Here is a 16,100-nt window from a genome sequence, read left to right as displayed (position 1 = left end):
CAGCCGTGCGCAAGCTCTTTCACCGGCTTATGATAGGTGGGTGGAGGGCGGCGCCGTGGAGCCGTGAGGCACACGCACAGAGCGAGGATTAAGCAATCCGCGCCGCCAGCATTGCGGAGAGAGAGAGGTTGCTGCCTTCTTGCACTCCCGTGTCGCCGCGCGTGCACGCCTGTGATTCATGGCAAGTCGTCACGGCGGTGCACGCGCTCCACACGCACGCACGCACCGCTAGTCCAGCAGCACGATGTCCTCCTTTGCCGCGACGTTCGATGGAGCGTTCGTTGCAGGCGTCACGTCCAGCACCTCGTCGTCATCTGATACAATGAACTCCACCGCCACCGGTGCAGTCGTGGCCGCTGCTGAAGAAGCGAGGCCTGTCGTTCCTGGCGGTGCACCGAGGGCTTCTTCCTCGTCTTCTTCAGCAGGCGGCTCTTGTTGCGCTTGCTGCGCCGCGAGACGGGCCAAGGCTCTCTCTTCAGCCGCCTTTGCCTCCTCTAGTCCGGAGATCTGGAAGAACACGGTTGACGGTGACGGCGCTGATGTCGCCGCCCCCTTGTCGTCATGCGTCAGCACTACACTCCATGGTACGTCCTTGTTGAGCGCGTCAGCGGTGAGAGTGTAGCTCTGACGTTGGTGGGCGACCCCACCTGCCTCGGCGGGTGGAAGCTGCAGCACATCGGCGAGGATGTGGTCAGCCAGCTCTTCGTAGTCCTCATCCTCATACAGCATGGTGGATCCGTAACTGACTGACGGAGCCTCCAACCCCAATGCACTCTCGAGGACAAGGTGGGCAAGCTGGCCGAGCGTTGCAGAGCGCAGATCGAGCGTAACGCACACTTCTGGATGCACGTCCTGGCAAACGCCGCAGTGCAGGCGGTTCGGTGGATTCGGCGCGGTGCTGTGCACGAGGTAGTGGTCCATCACGGCTACACTTCGCCTCGCCTTGCCGCCCACTTCTGCGGCGCCAGACATACGGGGAAGATATGCGGTGCTGTCCTCCGCGCCTACCAACGCCAGCGCCGCCTGCAGCGGCGCACAGGGGGCAGCAAACTTCGAGGCACTCTCGTTCGCCGAAGGTGCGTCGTCACCGGCATATTCCATGAAGAGAGCGGGGGTAGTGTATCGCTGGCCTGGCGGCAACGGCACTCGGCGGCGGCGCACCTGTGGCACCTTGCGGGTGTACACAACGTGCGCGCGGGGCGATGTCTGCATGGACACGGGGGCTGACACGCCTGTCACCTCTGCCTGCGACAGTGGTGCCAGCTGAGCAGCACTCGTGCTCGCAGGCTGGGAGAAACTGCTGCTACTGCTGCGCAGCAGCGAGATCAACTCGTGCACCACGGCCCCGGCGATAGTCGCGTTGGTCGTGGCGATAGCCGGAATAATGGAGCCGGCAATGCTCCGCACGTCCTCGAGCGACTGCTCCGCGATGTGGAACACGTGCGCGCGCATGTTTGCGGTAGCGCTGACGAAGGAAGTCGCTGCGTCGTCCTCCTTCCGGAAGGTCAACCCGGTTGGACGGGCAAGACACTGCGTCACCGCCCTGACGAACAGTTCCATGCAGTCCTGCACCGACAGCACATGATCCCCCGATAGCGGCGCCGGTGATGCCCCGGTGGCATTCGCGGAGATGTGCGCCGCCGCAACGCGATCGACATCGCGTCGACTCAGCGGCTCCGGCGGCTCCGTTGGCCAGGACGTCTTCAAAGACAGGAGTTCCTCGACTTTGGTCACGAAAAGCAGGCGCAGCAGTTCGAGAGCGAGGGCAGCAGCGGACGAAGCACGGCTGCCTTCACGTCCACTACGGTCACCAACATCATTGTGGCCTAGCGTAGACGAAGCCTCGGCCAAGGCGCACGTAGGTGCGCCGGTGCACCCTGGCGACGCCGCGGGAAGCTGGCGGCGTCGCCAGTCAGACACCATGGCGCGCAGGTACGACAGCTCGCCCCCATCAGTCGGCCTTGTTGCGCCGTGCTGCTGCTTATCCACTTGCAAGGGCGTGGCAGAGCCGCTGCCGGCCTCGGCCGTGGCACCAACATCCGAGAGGGCGCTCGCGCCCTTGCCATCCATGTCCGACGAGTCGCTGCCAAAAAGAACTTCGTACAGCTCCTTCGCGTAGTGCACGCAGTGCACCATCGTCGTCGGGCGCGCGTGAATGGTGCATACGGCAAACGTCCTCGTCTCGGGCGGCTTTGGCCGGCAGTCGTAGCACTCGAACACGTTCTTGAGGATGGGCTGCGCCTGCCCGTTGTACCCCATCGTGCCGCTCTCGATGAGGGGGATGTTGTTGCGCATGCACATGCGGTTCACATGCTGTCGTGCCGACACGTTGTCCAGCGCGCTCAGCACCACGGCAAACTGCCGGTAAAAGGCGTCGTCGTAGCGATCAGCCTTGACGTTGTCGTGGTACGCAACAATGCTCGGCGGCGTACGACGGCCACGGAGAACACTGACGTGCTCGGGTGCCGGGTCATCGGCTGCCGCGAACCAGTCAAGCACGGCGCGGCGGGCCGTGTCCGCCTTTGAGTTCCCGACATCTGCCACCCGGAAGAGAAACTGTCGATTGAGGTTCGTCGCGTCGATCGTGTCGAGGTCGATGAGGTGGACCTGCGTGAAGCCGCTCAGCACCAGAACCTTGAGCACCTCGCAGCCGATGCCGCCGGCCCCAACAACAAAGATAGGTCTCGCCCGCAGCTCCGCCGGCAGCATGCCATACGTGCATGGGGACGCCGCCGACCTAGACGCAGGTGAGTGCGGCACAGAAGACGACGCAGCCGGAGGTGTTGCCGTGGCGGCGCGGATTTGGATGGACTCGGTGAGCACGGCAGATACACACCCAGCGCAGCCGCCAGCCGTGACCGCAGTCGCGATGCCTCGGTAGGGCACGCAGAGGCCACGGGGAAGAGAGATTGCAGCCAAGACACGAAGCGTCACGGCGTCCACGGCGGGCGCAGCGTCCGGCACGGTTGCCTTGCTGATGCCGGCGTGGGCTCCCTTCGCAGTAGCGGAGGCGGTTGACTCGAGAGCCCCAGGTACAAAGGAGAAGCTGACTGTCGACCAGCTGGCCATGGTGGATGTCGTTGCCTCGCCACCGCTACCCGTCATGTCTGCAGGCGTCGGAGAGAGACGCACCGCTGGCCACACGGCCACCCAGCTGCTGGCAGCATCATTCACAGCCTTGAGAACAGCCGCAGCAGCAGCAGCGGTGGAGGGGGACGAAGCACTGCCCGCCGCCGCCTCACATGAAGCCGCTTCTAGGGCAGCGACAGCGTAGCGTCGAAGAGCGTCGGTGATACGCTCTTCCGACCACGCGGTAGCGATCACAACATCCGCGGGCGCCGAAGCGCTGCTCCGCGTCGCCACAGCTTCAATGCGCGCTTTCTTGTGCGCCGGCCCGGCCGACGGGAACACCACAGCCGCTTCGGCTGCTTCGGCTGCTGCGGCCGCGCTGGCACGAGGGATGACAACGTGCCCAATATGCACGTCTACGACAGAGCCCATGCAGCCGTCGCTCATCGTACGCTACTCGATACTTTCTGGGCGTGTGCGCGTTCTTGGCACTCTACAGGAGGAAAAGGAGGAGGACAAGCAAGGAAAAAAAAACGAGGCGTGATGAGCAAGTGTTCGGTGGTCCGTGCAGAGACGAGTGGACATGAGGCGCGCAGCGAGAGCAGCGAGGGAAGAAGGACGACGGTGGAAGCAGTCCTCCGTGTTGCCATCATGCGTACAAGTCGCCATGGAAGCGCTTCAGCGGCACGAGCCCCCCCCCTCCTCACGGGAGCGGCGTCTCTCTTGGGCTGACACGGGCCGAGGAGGAGCACGTCATGCTCACATTCAGCGGGCTCGGCAACCCCCCCCAACACAACTACCACCATTCCTGTGCCCGTGATATCTTCCGCCTTCCCCAATCCATGAACGCGAGTTTCACTTTCAAGTGGAGGCAGCAGCAGCAGGAATCAACTCAGAGTAGAGCGAGGGCGAAAAGAAATGAGAGCCGCGAGCGGTGTCTCCTTGAGCACAGGCGTCGCTGCGCGTCCGCCTCAGTCTGCTCCCCGAAAGAGATATCTAACCATTAAAGAGGCGCATGTGGGGGCAGTTGCTGCTCATGATGGGCGGCATAGTACTTCATGATGATAGACCAGATCGGCGGCCTCACGCCCATCTCGTCGTCGTTCGTGCGCGAAGCTGCGTCGCGCTTCACCTCGCAACCCGCAGGGCACGAAGGAGGAGATGCTGTGAACAGCTGGAGAAACATGCTGGAGGACGTGCTAGAGCGCGATGACACTGTCGCCGATGTCGCCAGCGGCAGATCATGCAGTGCCATGTGCTGCGCGTGTCGGCGGTAGCGGGGCTCTAAGTAAAAGTTTGTGAGGCGGGCGATCTTGCAGCTGGCGCGGTTCGTGGGTGCGGCTGTAATCTGCTCGCTACTTGGTGGTGCAGCGATGAGCGGACGGTCTCGCAGCACGTCGCAAGCGCTACTCTGCTGGGCCGCCAGATGCCTTGGAATCGCCAGCTGCGGACCGCTTCCGGAACCCGCAGAGCGCGCCTCACACTCGACAAAGACCCCTTGCACCAGGCTACCGTGGCCATCCTCTGGGCAACCATCGCTGTCGATCTCAGAGGCTGAAGTGGCGGTGGTGGAGCACCTAAACAAAGTATCGTCCTCGCCACCGCTGTCACGTCTGCGACAGCGTGTTGTTGCCCACGTTGACGACCTCGGCGCGCTCGTCTCGCTACTATTCGTGGAGGCAGGAGAGGACGGTAACAGTAGTGGTGATGAGGGGCGCGCGTCCTCCAGTGCACGTGAGTCCGGCGGGCGACTAAACACTGCTACAGCAACGCATCCCCTTTCTGCGAAGGCGGCATCGCATCTTTCATCAAAATTGTCCGTAGCAGCAGCGCAAGATGCAGGTGTCGGTGTCGCGTCGCACCTAAACTTCTTCGCGGGGAGGCAATGACGACTACGGGTACCACAGGCGCACTCTGAGGTGCGATCACCTCTTCGGTGTTCTGCCGTCGCTGTGCGGTCATGGCCGGCCCGTCGACCATCCACGCTTGTGTGTTGCCGCACCTCTTCTATGTCGCCACTCCAATGCCAGACGTCGGTGTCAAGCTTCGCCGGCTTTGGGCAGTTGTGCCTTGGGGGTGGCGCGACCGTGCCGTCCGGCTCCCTTTCTAGAAGCACAGCACCGCTGCCCTCCTCCTCGTATGGGCGTAGGTACCGCTTTAACGTGTGCACTGCCCCGCCATCTCCTCGACCTCGTGTGACCGCGCTTGCGAGCTGCGGCGCCGTCGGCGGTGCGGCACATACAACCACCTCCTCCTCTGCGCCCTCGCCACTGCCACAGCCGCCTCGTCCTTCTCCAGCGCCAGTGTGTACGTCTTTGGCGTGCAGTGGCTCCTCTGATGCGCTTGCAGGCCCTCCGTGGTTCCTGCTCGCCGCAGCACAGCTTGCATGGGGAATGTTCGGGAGGTGGTAGATGGTGCGTGTTGCCATCGCACGCGGATGCTGTCCGCGGTCACTGCGGAGTGCAAGCCCTGCGCACGCGTGCAGCTGTCGGCGTCGCGGAGGCATCACCGAGTTCGCGAGGGGAAGGCTCCAAGGCCGAGCAGCATCCACACCGCTAGATGGAGAAGGAAGCGTCTGTCTACCATCAACGATCCAAGCGCAAGAGAAGCGCGCATGTGCGCGACGCTGGGGAGAGCGAGTGAGCGAGCGTCTTGAGTTGTGGCGCGCGCAGAGCGGTACTCACAGGCTGCTTCGATACTGCGAAGGTATGCGTGTCGAGCGCCGGTGCGTGCGGGGTGGGTGGACGGCGCCGTGTTGCTTCTTGCGCGATACCACGAGCGAGTCGATGTGTCTGGGGGTCTTACGGGAGGCGAGGAGCACATGTGATTGGTGACTCGGCCCAGCACAGCAGGAAGGTGCAGCATGCAGATGAGAGAAGGGTAGGGTAGTCACTCGCAGCGACGGCGTAAACGGCCATGGGCACGGCTGCGTCGCTCCCTCTGCATGTATGTGCCATGTCTGACCGCTGCAAAGAACGGGAGAGTGGCAGCGCGACGCATGCCGAGTGGAGTGGCGGTGGGTGGGAGCCTCTGCTGGTCACGCTTCCTCAGCCCGCAGAAGAGAGTGAGGTGTGTGCGTGACGGCACACAGCTGCCGTCCTCATCTGCACACCGACAGATGCGCGGCTATCACTGGTTCTTTCTTCCAGTTGCGTCTCCCCATGGTGCATCACCCCTTCGATTCGTTCGTGCGTGTTTCGTTTTTTGACGGGAGGGGTGGATGGTGGTAGTGGGTAGTGGCTTCCGTGGCTGCCGAGCGCTTCCCATCGCCGTGCTGTCGCGCCTCTCGTCTCTCGCGTCACTATTTCCTTGCCATTGCCCTTTCCAGGGCCCTCCCCTTCTCTGTGTGCTCCTCAGTGTCTCGTGGCCCGCACACGCGCACGCACCTGCTTCGCCGCTTTACCTCAACTGCAGCGACTCCATGGCTGCAGTCACCACGGTGCTCCTCTCACAGCGATGAACGCTCCCGCAGCATCCCGGGAAGACACCCTTCTCCGGCCGGAAGCCAAAACGAACGGCACCAGCGGAGTCTGCGACACTGTGTCAACACACACCGGCAGGCAGGCCGACAAGCCCACGTGGCGAAGAGAGGTGAGGCGAGGTGAAGAAGAGGTCGGTGTCATGCACGCACGAACGACAGAGAGGGGATCGTGAGGCGAACAAGCAAGATGCAAAGAGAACCGCACCAGCAGCAACGAGTGGCCCTTAAAAACGTTTTCCTACATCAGCGTGCCCGCTCTCTGCCCAAGCGCAAGCGTTAGGGGGTCTACTCGACCCCGACCACCTCACGAGCCCCATCGCGTCCTGCGAGGCGGCCGTGGGGAAGAGCCAGTACAGCAATACCGCCTCCTCCACCCTCCTCCCTCCCGACACACACAGAGAGAGGGCGAAGCATGTAACCGAAAAGCACAAGCAAAAGGGCGAAGGCGGACGGGGCGGAAAGCGCCCACGTCCACGCACGTACAGGAAGCACAGTTGATCAGCGCACGCGCGGCGCACGACATCGACCAGTGGCTGCCCATCCACCGCGACGGTAGCAGCGCCGGCCAGCATGGCAGAGACACAAGAGAGCATGCCGGCACGTAAGCACGCGGATACAAGACCGGACAGTGAAAAAAAAAGCGTGAGGTCCATATGCAGGCAAGGCGGCGGCAGCCATCCGCGACGCACACGTGCGACGGGCAGCACTCAAAGGGAGGCCAACGAACATGTGCTCGCCGCTGTCTCACTGAGGAAGAGACGCTAGCAAAGACCAGCCGCCAGTTGTCCGACTTGGCCAGGAAGCGCACGCAGAGTGCACACTACAACTTCTTCAGCTGATGCACTTGTTCTTCGAGGATATTGGCGTTACCGGCGCGCTGAAACACACCAATCGCGAAGGACACGGTGCCAACAACGGCGGCGGTCATGTTGAACGCGGAGGAGACCCACGCGGAGGCATACAATGGACGCACCGTCAGCGCCTCCGCGATGGCACGGAAGTCCGGACGCGCAGCAGCATCGCCCTCCGGTGTGGATGTGGCCCTCTTGGCCGTAGTAGCTGCGGTGGACGCGGGGACGGTCCTGGGCACCGGTTCTGACGGATCGGCCACGTTAGCGGCAGGCTGCTTGGACCCCTCTGGTGTGTCGCCGGCGTTGATACCGGGCGCTGGGGTTGCGCCCGTGAATTTGCTCACGATGTGCAGCGTCAGGTGCGCCTGGTTACTCGCCCAGTCCTTCGCCACGTTAAAGCCATGCTTTATGGACTCGAGCCCGTTGCCCGGCTGCACCACCTTTGCCGTATCGCGGGTAGTGGCGGCTGCCATGTCGTATATGCGCTCCAGTACCGCCGCTGAGCGAGCCTCCTCCTTCGCGCTCAGTCGCCGAAGGACCCAGATGTTCGCCGCCACCAACAGCAGCGAAAACACCGCCATGTAGCGTGTTGTCTTGGCCTGTGAGCGGAGCTTGCACACGTAGTCCTCCAAGAAGTCCACCACCGTCTGGACAGCCCGCGCCTCGTCAGGGGTGAGTGCCAACGCGGCCGTGCCGCCCGTCTCAGGGCTAGAGCAAATCATGGCCGTCGTTGAGCCCGCCTTTTCCACACGCATGCCGAGCAGCGCTGCCACGCCAAAGTGGTCCGACATGGGGTAGTAGTGGGCTGCGTCGTCCGCGCTCTGTCCTTCCGTTGATGACGCCGTCTTGCGCCCCGGCTTCGCTAGCTGCCCGGTCGCATTGGCGCCGCGTGGCACGCGCTTGCCGGTGAGCAGCTGGTGCCACAGGGACCGGCACCACGCCGAGTGCGGCGGGACGTGAACCTCATTTTTGGTAAAGACGACGAGCCCGTTCGGCGCGTCTTGCAAGGCGCACGGGTAGCCATCGGCGACGTCCGGGCAGTCGGCAAACTGGCGCAGCGCGAAGGCTGGACGAGAGAAGAAAATGTGATCGATCTGCGAGGGGATGTCCGCCTCCAGCTTGAGCAGCTTGAAGTACGACGTCTTCATCGAGTTGAAGGTGTTGCTGTCCGAATACGTGAAGAACCGCTGACCGCCCTCGCGCTCCTGCTCCGCCGTCGCTGCATCCCGCAGCGCCCGCGGCGGAGGTAAGACGGAGTGCATGTCGTACCCGTACCGCTTGAGCAGGATCAGCATCATCTGCACCTCGAGCGATCGCTGAGAGCAGTTGAAGTCGCCGCCAATGATGATGCGGTCGGTAGGACGCGAGGTGCTTACGATGAAATCTGCGAACGAGATCGCCTGCGAGATGCGGAAGGGAAGGTAGCGCTCGCGCTTCCACGAGGACAGCTGGCTGACCTTTTCGTATACGGCGACAAGGTGAGTGGTGTAGAGGGTCACCTCCTGTGCCTTGGCGGCGCTGCCATCCTCCATCGTCACCGGCACCATCACCCGCACCATGGCCGCCCCCTTGTTCGCAAAGAAGTCGCCGTGAAGGACCATCTCTGGGTAGCCCTGGAGGGGGAAAGTGTGGAAAAAGGCCTGGCTGATGGGGTAGCGTGAGATGACGGCGCAGCCGGAGCCGTAGAAGGAGCTGCAGAACCGACGAAAGGTGTACGTCCGCTGCACCGCCGGCGAGGCGTGCTGGAAGATGAGGTCAAAATCCTCGACGGAGAACTGCTCCTGTAGCAAAATGACATCGTAGTGCTCAATCTTCGTCGCGAAGACCTTCATGCGCGCCTCGCGCATCCTCGAATTGAAGATGCCCCAGAGATTGAACGTGAGGACGCGGATGGGCAGCTCGCCCGCGGCAAAGGTCGACGCGTGCGACATCTTTTGCAGGTCTCTGCGTGTGTGTGTGTGTGTGTGTGTGTGTGTGTCTGTGTGGCGGTGCACGTGTGGAGATCACGGTTCGGGGAGGAGGTGGGGGGAGTCAAGGAGATGGGCAAGCAACGTCGCTCGGTGCTGCGCCGATGGCAGGACGCGCGAGAAGCAGGCACACACGCGCGCTGGTGATTGGAAGCAAAGTAGAAGGAAAAAATGCGCAGAAACGAGTGCAGCAGCGGACGAGGAAGCAGTCAGAGCCGAGGAAAGGGCGATGATCGGAAAGGAACGCGCAGGCGTGTGCTTGTGTGTGTGTGTGTGTGTATGGGTGTGAGTCGCAGTGAGGGCCGTATATGCGCACCTCAGAGAGGGAAGACAGAAGGAGTGGTGGAAAAGACACGCGGCAGAAGGGATGGCAAGTGACAGTGAGCGAGTGCTGCGTGTGAGTGTGAAGTACCCTGAAGAAAGAAAGGAGCAGTGCACGAAAAAAAAAACCTGAAAGGCTGTGTTCGTTGCTCTGGGAAGGGGCATAAGGAGAGGAGAGGAAGGAAGAGGGGGTTCAAATACGTGCAGACGTGAGGCTTCGGCCGGTAACAACGTGAGCGGTACGCGGCGGGGTGTGGCAGATGCGGATACGTACGTGACAGGTGCGATTGAGAGCAAGAGGCACGTGCGGCGGCTCACCCGCATGCCTGCATGCAGCTGCGCAGATACAAGCGCCATGCAAACCTGTATACACATGGATAAGAATAGAAAGAAGTGTTGCTTGTGTGGCGCTGCTTCGCAGGTGTCTGTACGCCAGGTGAGGGCTTGCTCAACGGCGGCGAGCGTCAGCACGGTCAGGCTCGGGCACTCGACGGGCCTGCACACGCACGCAGATGCGAAAGCAAGAGAAGGGAAAGGATACACGGAATGAACACACCGATGCCAAGCGAAGCAAAGCCAATGAGGTCGAAATCAGGCGTGAGGCACCCAATACGCGCAGGGCGGGGCGGATGAGAGACAGGTAACGGATGCATGAGTGCTCGTGTGTCCGGGTCTGTGTCTCCACTTGAGCTAGTGGGGTGGCGGTGTGCGCACACGCAACGCCGTGCCCCCTTCCACCCCTCTAGCTCAAGTGGAGACACAGAGAGTAAGGAGTTACTCCAGGACACAGCAGCGTGTTCCCTCCCCTTGCTCAGCCGCCCTCCTCCATCCTAAAGCTGCATGCCTGTGTGCGTGCGAGGTGTTCAGCGGCACATCAAGCCCTGCGCCATCACGGCAGCAGAAGAAGTGCAACCAGCGAACGTGCACGGCATGCGCGTCTCGCCTTGGAGGAGTGGAAGACGGCCATGAGACCATATGCGCGGAGTGGTCAACGAGAGTAGATCAAAAGGTGCGACGTTGTTGTGGCGCCGCATCGGGTGCACATACCCAAAACACGCCGTCGCGACCTACTGCTGCCTCGTCGCATGTCCTGCTGCAGCGGCATCGCAACTGCTTTTACAGATGCGAAGCTCCTCCTCGATGGGCACCAGGTGTACCTCCTCCGGTTCCAGTGCCAATCGCGCCACGCGCAGCGTCGCGTGAACAGCGCCGCAGGCGTACATGAAGCAGGAGGCAATGCATTGGTAGATGAGCGCACGCAGGACGTTGTCGCCGGTGTGCGCGTACACGTCGCCCACCTTGTCCGTAAAGCGTGCGAGCCGGCACGCCACAGCTGACGCAGACGACTGCGGGACAGCCTGCGCGGCCAGCAGGAGCCCTAGCGCAACACAGCTCACTGCGCCGAGCCTCGCGAAGATGTTGCACGTGGTGTCCGCCGGGGCCCACGTTCGCAGCAGCACTAGCGATAAAGACGTGCGCCAGCACAGGAGGAGGAGAATGCCGTGGCGCAGCAGCATCGGCACTATCGTCCACGTCAGCGCACCAGTGCTGAGCACCGATGCTGTAAAGACAAGGTAGAGACATGGCACATCGGCAGCATGTGCCAGACTCGGCGCAACCGTCGTCGTGCACCACCGCGAGGCAGCAGGCGGTCGCGAGTCGTCGCCGTCCTGCTGCATGGGCGCTGAGGTGTCCTTCTTCATCTTCCACGCACCACTGACGGTTTTAGCCGCCTGCTGGGGAGCGGGGTGGAAGGCGAGCGGCCGCTCACAGCGCAGAACGCTGATCACAACGGAAACCGCCGCCAGCAGCGAGACGGAGGGAAAGACCAGCACGCAGCTGCTAGGCGCGTTGCGCAGAAACAGCACCGTGCCAGAGATGGTGGAAGCGGAGAGCATCCAGCACAGCAGCACCACCTGCTTCACCACGTACTCTTCCCGTGAAAGGCACGTCACCACCTTGACTCGCTGGCGCCCTCCACCAGCGCTGCCCTGCGCTGCGGAGGCGGTCTCCACCTTGGGCTGTGGTGCCAGCGGAGCTGGTGTTCGTGCACCGTCGCAGCGGCCCGCCCGCTTGGAAGCCCAGTACGCCTGATGCTCTGCCCGCTGTGCCGCCAGCTGTGCTGCGTACACCACCGGCGTCTCGAAGGATAACGGCGGCTTACGGACCCGGTAGAACGTCAGCACGAGAATGCTGCCCGCGTTCGCGAGGGTTAGAAGGACAAGTACGATGTAGTTCAGCCACAGAGGACTCTCCTTGTTGATGTAGCTCTGGTTCACCGTGAAGATGCCAGTGAGGGCCTTGGCCGTGGAAGTCCACGGAAACCCAAGCCACTCGGTCAACCGCCACATATTCGGCGTCGGCTGCGCGCAGTTGTAGTACGAATAGGGGCCAGCGAGGCAGCGGGCGTGCATCTCATGCCCACCCGTGAAGGACAAGTTCGCCGGGTCAATCGCACGCTCAGCCGCTTCACCCTTCGTGGCTGCGCTGGACGACGGCTTTGGCGGGCTCGCGAAGAGGTCCATGAATGTCAGGACCGGCTGCTGATGCAGCCACCACGGTGTCGTAACGGCCAGCACAAGGCACACAGCAAACAGCGTGGCGTAGCAGAAGCATCTGTTCATCCAGAGCGTGTCCCTGTAGCACGAGTAACCCATGCGCACGTAGCCGTCCTTTCCCACCGACGGACTGCTCGTCCCTCTCGGCAGCTTCACCTTCACGAGGACGCGGCGGTAGCCGCGCTGCCAGCATGCAGAAAGGCTCCAGAGGACGAGGAGTAGTGTCGCGAAGAGACACGAAGGCATGGCAAGCGAAATCACGGTGACTGTCACGGAGAGCCCGATTAGAGGGCAGACGCCCGGCTCCTGCTTCAGCGCAAAGACCTCTACACCGTTCCCGACGACGATCGGTGTGGTCATGTCGAAGGAGGCGTCTGCCGTCTGCGCCTCACCGGCGTGGAGCTGCAGCTCATTCTGGAGGGCAAAAAAAAGTGCCCACACGAGAAGCGAGCCGCACAGGCACCACGGCTGCATCGTGCACACCTCCACCACGAGGAGTGGCAGAATGCCCATGAGAACAGTGATGAGAGAGCCAAGGAAGGCGGCCACGTCTCTCGCCTCACGCGCCGCCATGCCAGTCAGCTCCTTCTCCCTGCCGATGATCGTCTCATCCGGCGACCTGGACGACGCCGTTGCCGCATTCGCCGGTGGCGCTGCCACAACTGTAGACGCCGTCACGTTGATGCAGCTGTCAGCTGGCAGATGCAGACGAGACGCACGCTCCCGATCGCAAGCCGCGCGACGCAGCAAGCGCGAGAGGGCGGCGGCGAAAAGCCATGTTCCCGGCGCGCCGACGAGGACGACACAGCCTACGCTAACCCACGCAAGCGTGCTCCGCAGCTCAATGGCGTCGCTGTGCGTCAGGCGCGGCTGCTGACGCGACGTGAGGAGTTTCATGGCGAGTTCGGGCCGCATCCACTGCAGCCACACCCCACACGCGTACAGGTACAGCACATGGAAGGGGTACAAGATCTGCCCTTCGGTGACGACATCCTTTGGCAGGCGCATGGGCCCTGGCACGCCGCTGTAGGCTTCCGAGCTGTGCAGGTACCAGCTGCTGTACGGCTGCGACACGGCACGGCGCATCCAGAAGAGCGACAGCAGCTCCTCGGGCAAGGCGTCGTCAAGCGTGCGATCCTGCATCAGCGTCGCGCTGCGCATCATTGGCTTCCCAAGCACGCTCTGCACCCACGCGACGAGGTCGTGCCGCAGCACGGTGGTGGCGAGGCCCTTAGTCAGGATCAGTAGGGCTACCCAACAGATAAGTAGCGTTACGGCCTCAAACGAGAGGAAGCCACGCATGGTTGCTCACAACGACGCGCCCGGGAGGAGCGCAGAAGTGAGATGTACACGATGTTCGTGAGAAACGCAGGCAAGATGCTGGTGGCAGTGACGAAGCAGAGGAAGAAAGCCCAGGGACGACCCGTGATGCGACCGGGCAAGTCGAAGCTGGCAGCAGAGGGCGGCACGCACACCAGAGCGGCAGGATACGATACGAGAACACGCCCCACCTACTGCGGTCGGCTGAAGGATAGGACGGCGGCCGCGCGGATCGGAGCGAGAGGGGGAGGGAGGGTGAGGGGGCGAAGACAGATGCATCGGCCACACCGCCGGCTGTGCTTGTGGTGACCACACACCGACGGCACGAGAACGAGAGACGCGACGCACGTGAAGACAGCCGTGTCACGTGCGATCGAGGGGTTCGCGAGGGGAAGAAAGAGGTAAATGGACAGGCGATCAGCCTGCTGGTGAGGCAACGGTAGAGCACGCATCCACTACGCAGAGTCGCACAGGCACGGAGGAGGCTGAGGGGGAGAGAGAGCAAGAAGGCGCTCTGGCGCCACGTAAAGTCCGAGAAGGACGCCTCTCGGTCACGCGAAGGCAGTCCCGCACTGCTCCTCCTCTTTATCAGACACCAAGGAGGAGGTGCGGCGGAGAGCGTGCGTACCATCTCCCGTGGCGTTGTACGCGCGACACCACCGCCACAGCCGCCGTCGCCTTCTTTGGTTTTCCTCACCCCTTCTTGTCTCGTACGCCACTGATGGCACGAGCCGCGGTTGGTTTTTGTACTGCTCTTTGGTCTTCGCCTTCGACCCATGTGCTGCAGTGCCGCGACCAGCCGCCGCAGCAGCAGCCCGGCGTTTACCCGGCGGGAGGGATGGAGAGACGTCCGAGCCCACGACTTCATATCCGTCCTCGACCACCGACTTGAGCGACTTCCTGTAGCGATAACAAGACCAAGAGGAGAAGAGAAAGAAAGCACGCCGTTCACGTACTGAGCAAGCACCCGCTTGCACAGGCAGAGACACAGCCAAAGAGAACTGACTGAGGAGTCCTCCCGCCACACGGACGCCAAGGTGTCATTGAAACATACATGTACAGAGCCAGCAACCTGCTGCGCCGCTGTCGCTTACACGTTCGCGGTCTGGTCGCCAGACTTTGGCATCCACGGCGCGGTGCGGTTGACCGGGTAGGACATGCGCATGTGCATCTCCGGGCGGCGCATGTGCACACGCGGCTGCAGGAACCGCCGCGCCTCCAGCGGGATCTCCATCGGCAGCTTGATGGACATCTGCTGCTGCTGCGCCTCCATCATCGTAACCGCCTCGTTCAGCCAGTTCACGTCGAGTTCCTTCGTTTGCTCGACGTGGTCGCGGATCGCCTGGAGGTGCGCCTTGCCCACCTGGATCTGGTCATGCACCATGTGCTGCACCTCGCTTGACTGGGCCGGGCTGACATCTGCGATTTTCTGCGCTGGATTGCCCGCCCACAGCTCTCCCGCGTACACCCGCGCGTCCTTCGGCACAGCCGAGCCGGCCGCAACAATCGCGCCGTTCTCGACGACGGCGCCGAGCGCGATGGAGGCTCCAGGGCCGACGTACACGTTGTCGTGCACCTCGCAGCAGTCGAGGGTGGCGCCGGCACCGATGTACGTACTTTGCCCAACGCGGATCTGCCCCATCAGCGTCGTGCGGTCCATGACAACCGTGTGATCGCCGAGGATGGTGGCGCTTTTCGTGTGGTAGTTGCGCAGCACCGAGTGGTAGAAGATTGCCGTGTCGTGGCCGAGCACCACGTTGCCCACAACAAACGCGTTCGGCGCAATGAAGCAAGCGTCCTGCGTCCAGGGCAGCATGCCGCGGTAGGCGCGGACGTTCTGGTGCCGCATCATCGGGTAAGGGTGTCGCTTCGTCTGCATGTAATGCGAGATTATAGAGAGGCGGCTGCCGACGTCCTTCAGCATGAACCCGAAATAGGGGAAGAACCCCGGCACGGTCGTCGCGTTTCTCGGCATGGTTGCTGAATCCGCCACGTGTGCAGCAAGGCCACAGCGCCAGAGAGACGCGGAGAGATGCGCCCCCCCCCACGCACGCGAACGCGGAGGGAGGGAGGGTGCGAGGGAGGGGGAGGGGAGGGGGGCGCCGTGGAGTTCAGCCGCTGAACCGAACACTCGTAACGAGAGAAGCGACAGCGCTGTCTTGCACGACCTCAAGTGTACACGTCGACCAGAATGAAATGAATGGCACGACTACCTAAGTGCCTGCCTACCTAAGACGTGCAGCTGACGGATAACGAGCCGCACTAGAGAAGGAATGAGGGAAGAGAGAGAGAGCAATGGTGGGCGACGACTATCAGATCGCCTGGCTCATTCTACTATGGCGCCGACGCGCGAATCCTGCGCTCTCGGGTTGTGTAGCGGTGCGTGATGTGGGCGTGTAATTTGCAGGGGGGGGGAAGGGGCACTGGCACACACACCACACGCACGCACAGACCCGCACAATCCGTCTTCGCTTCTGGTGAGGTCTAGCACACGATGGGGGGACACACGGGCAGGAGAGCTAGTCAAGCTGTC

At 62.6% G+C, this 16,100-nt stretch overlaps 5 protein-coding genes across 5 annotated transcripts; all 5 read right to left on the bottom strand.

Moving 5' to 3' along the window:
- Positions 1-228: 228 nt before the first annotated feature.
- LINJ_08_0230 (ubiquitin-activating enzyme-like protein) lies at positions 229-3,516 on the bottom strand (the record flags this gene model as incomplete). The annotated part of the gene is made up of 1 exon (XM_001463327.1): positions 229-3,516. The coding sequence occupies one exon, from the start codon at positions 3,514-3,516 to the stop codon at positions 229-231; it is 3,288 nt and encodes a 1,095-aa protein (XP_001463364.1).
- Positions 3,517-4,072: 556 nt separating this feature from the next.
- On the bottom strand, positions 4,073-5,575 carry LINJ_08_0220 (hypothetical protein, unknown function; the record flags this gene model as incomplete). Its single annotated transcript, XM_001463326.1, has 1 exon — positions 4,073-5,575. The coding sequence occupies one exon, from the start codon at positions 5,573-5,575 to the stop codon at positions 4,073-4,075; it is 1,503 nt and encodes a 500-aa protein (XP_001463363.1).
- A 1,795-nt stretch (positions 5,576-7,370) lies between these two features.
- On the bottom strand, positions 7,371-9,332 carry ISCL (inositol phosphosphingolipid phospholipase C-Like; the record flags this gene model as incomplete). The annotated part of the gene is made up of 1 exon (XM_001463325.1): positions 7,371-9,332. The coding sequence occupies one exon, from the start codon at positions 9,330-9,332 to the stop codon at positions 7,371-7,373; it is 1,962 nt and encodes a 653-aa protein (XP_001463362.1).
- Positions 9,333-10,756: 1,424 nt separating this feature from the next.
- LINJ_08_0200 (hypothetical protein, unknown function) lies at positions 10,757-12,820 on the bottom strand (the record flags this gene model as incomplete). The annotated part of the gene is made up of 1 exon (XM_001463324.1): positions 10,757-12,820. One exon carries the CDS (start codon positions 12,818-12,820, stop codon positions 10,757-10,759), a length of 2,064 nt encoding a protein of 687 aa, XP_001463361.1.
- A 1,837-nt stretch (positions 12,821-14,657) lies between these two features.
- Positions 14,658-15,542, bottom strand: LINJ_08_0190 (conserved hypothetical protein; the record flags this gene model as incomplete). Its single annotated transcript, XM_001463323.1, has 1 exon — positions 14,658-15,542. One exon carries the CDS (start codon positions 15,540-15,542, stop codon positions 14,658-14,660), a length of 885 nt encoding a protein of 294 aa, XP_001463360.1.
- Between the last annotated feature and the right edge of the window lie 558 nt (positions 15,543-16,100).

Source organism: Leishmania infantum, chromosome 8 (genome assembly GCF_000002875.2).
Source record: "Leishmania infantum JPCM5 genome chromosome 8".
Lineage (NCBI taxonomy): Eukaryota > Euglenozoa > Kinetoplastea > Trypanosomatida > Trypanosomatidae > Leishmania > Leishmania infantum.
Note: the sequence above shows the minus strand (reverse complement) of the source record. Positions and strands in the feature narration are given on the sequence as shown.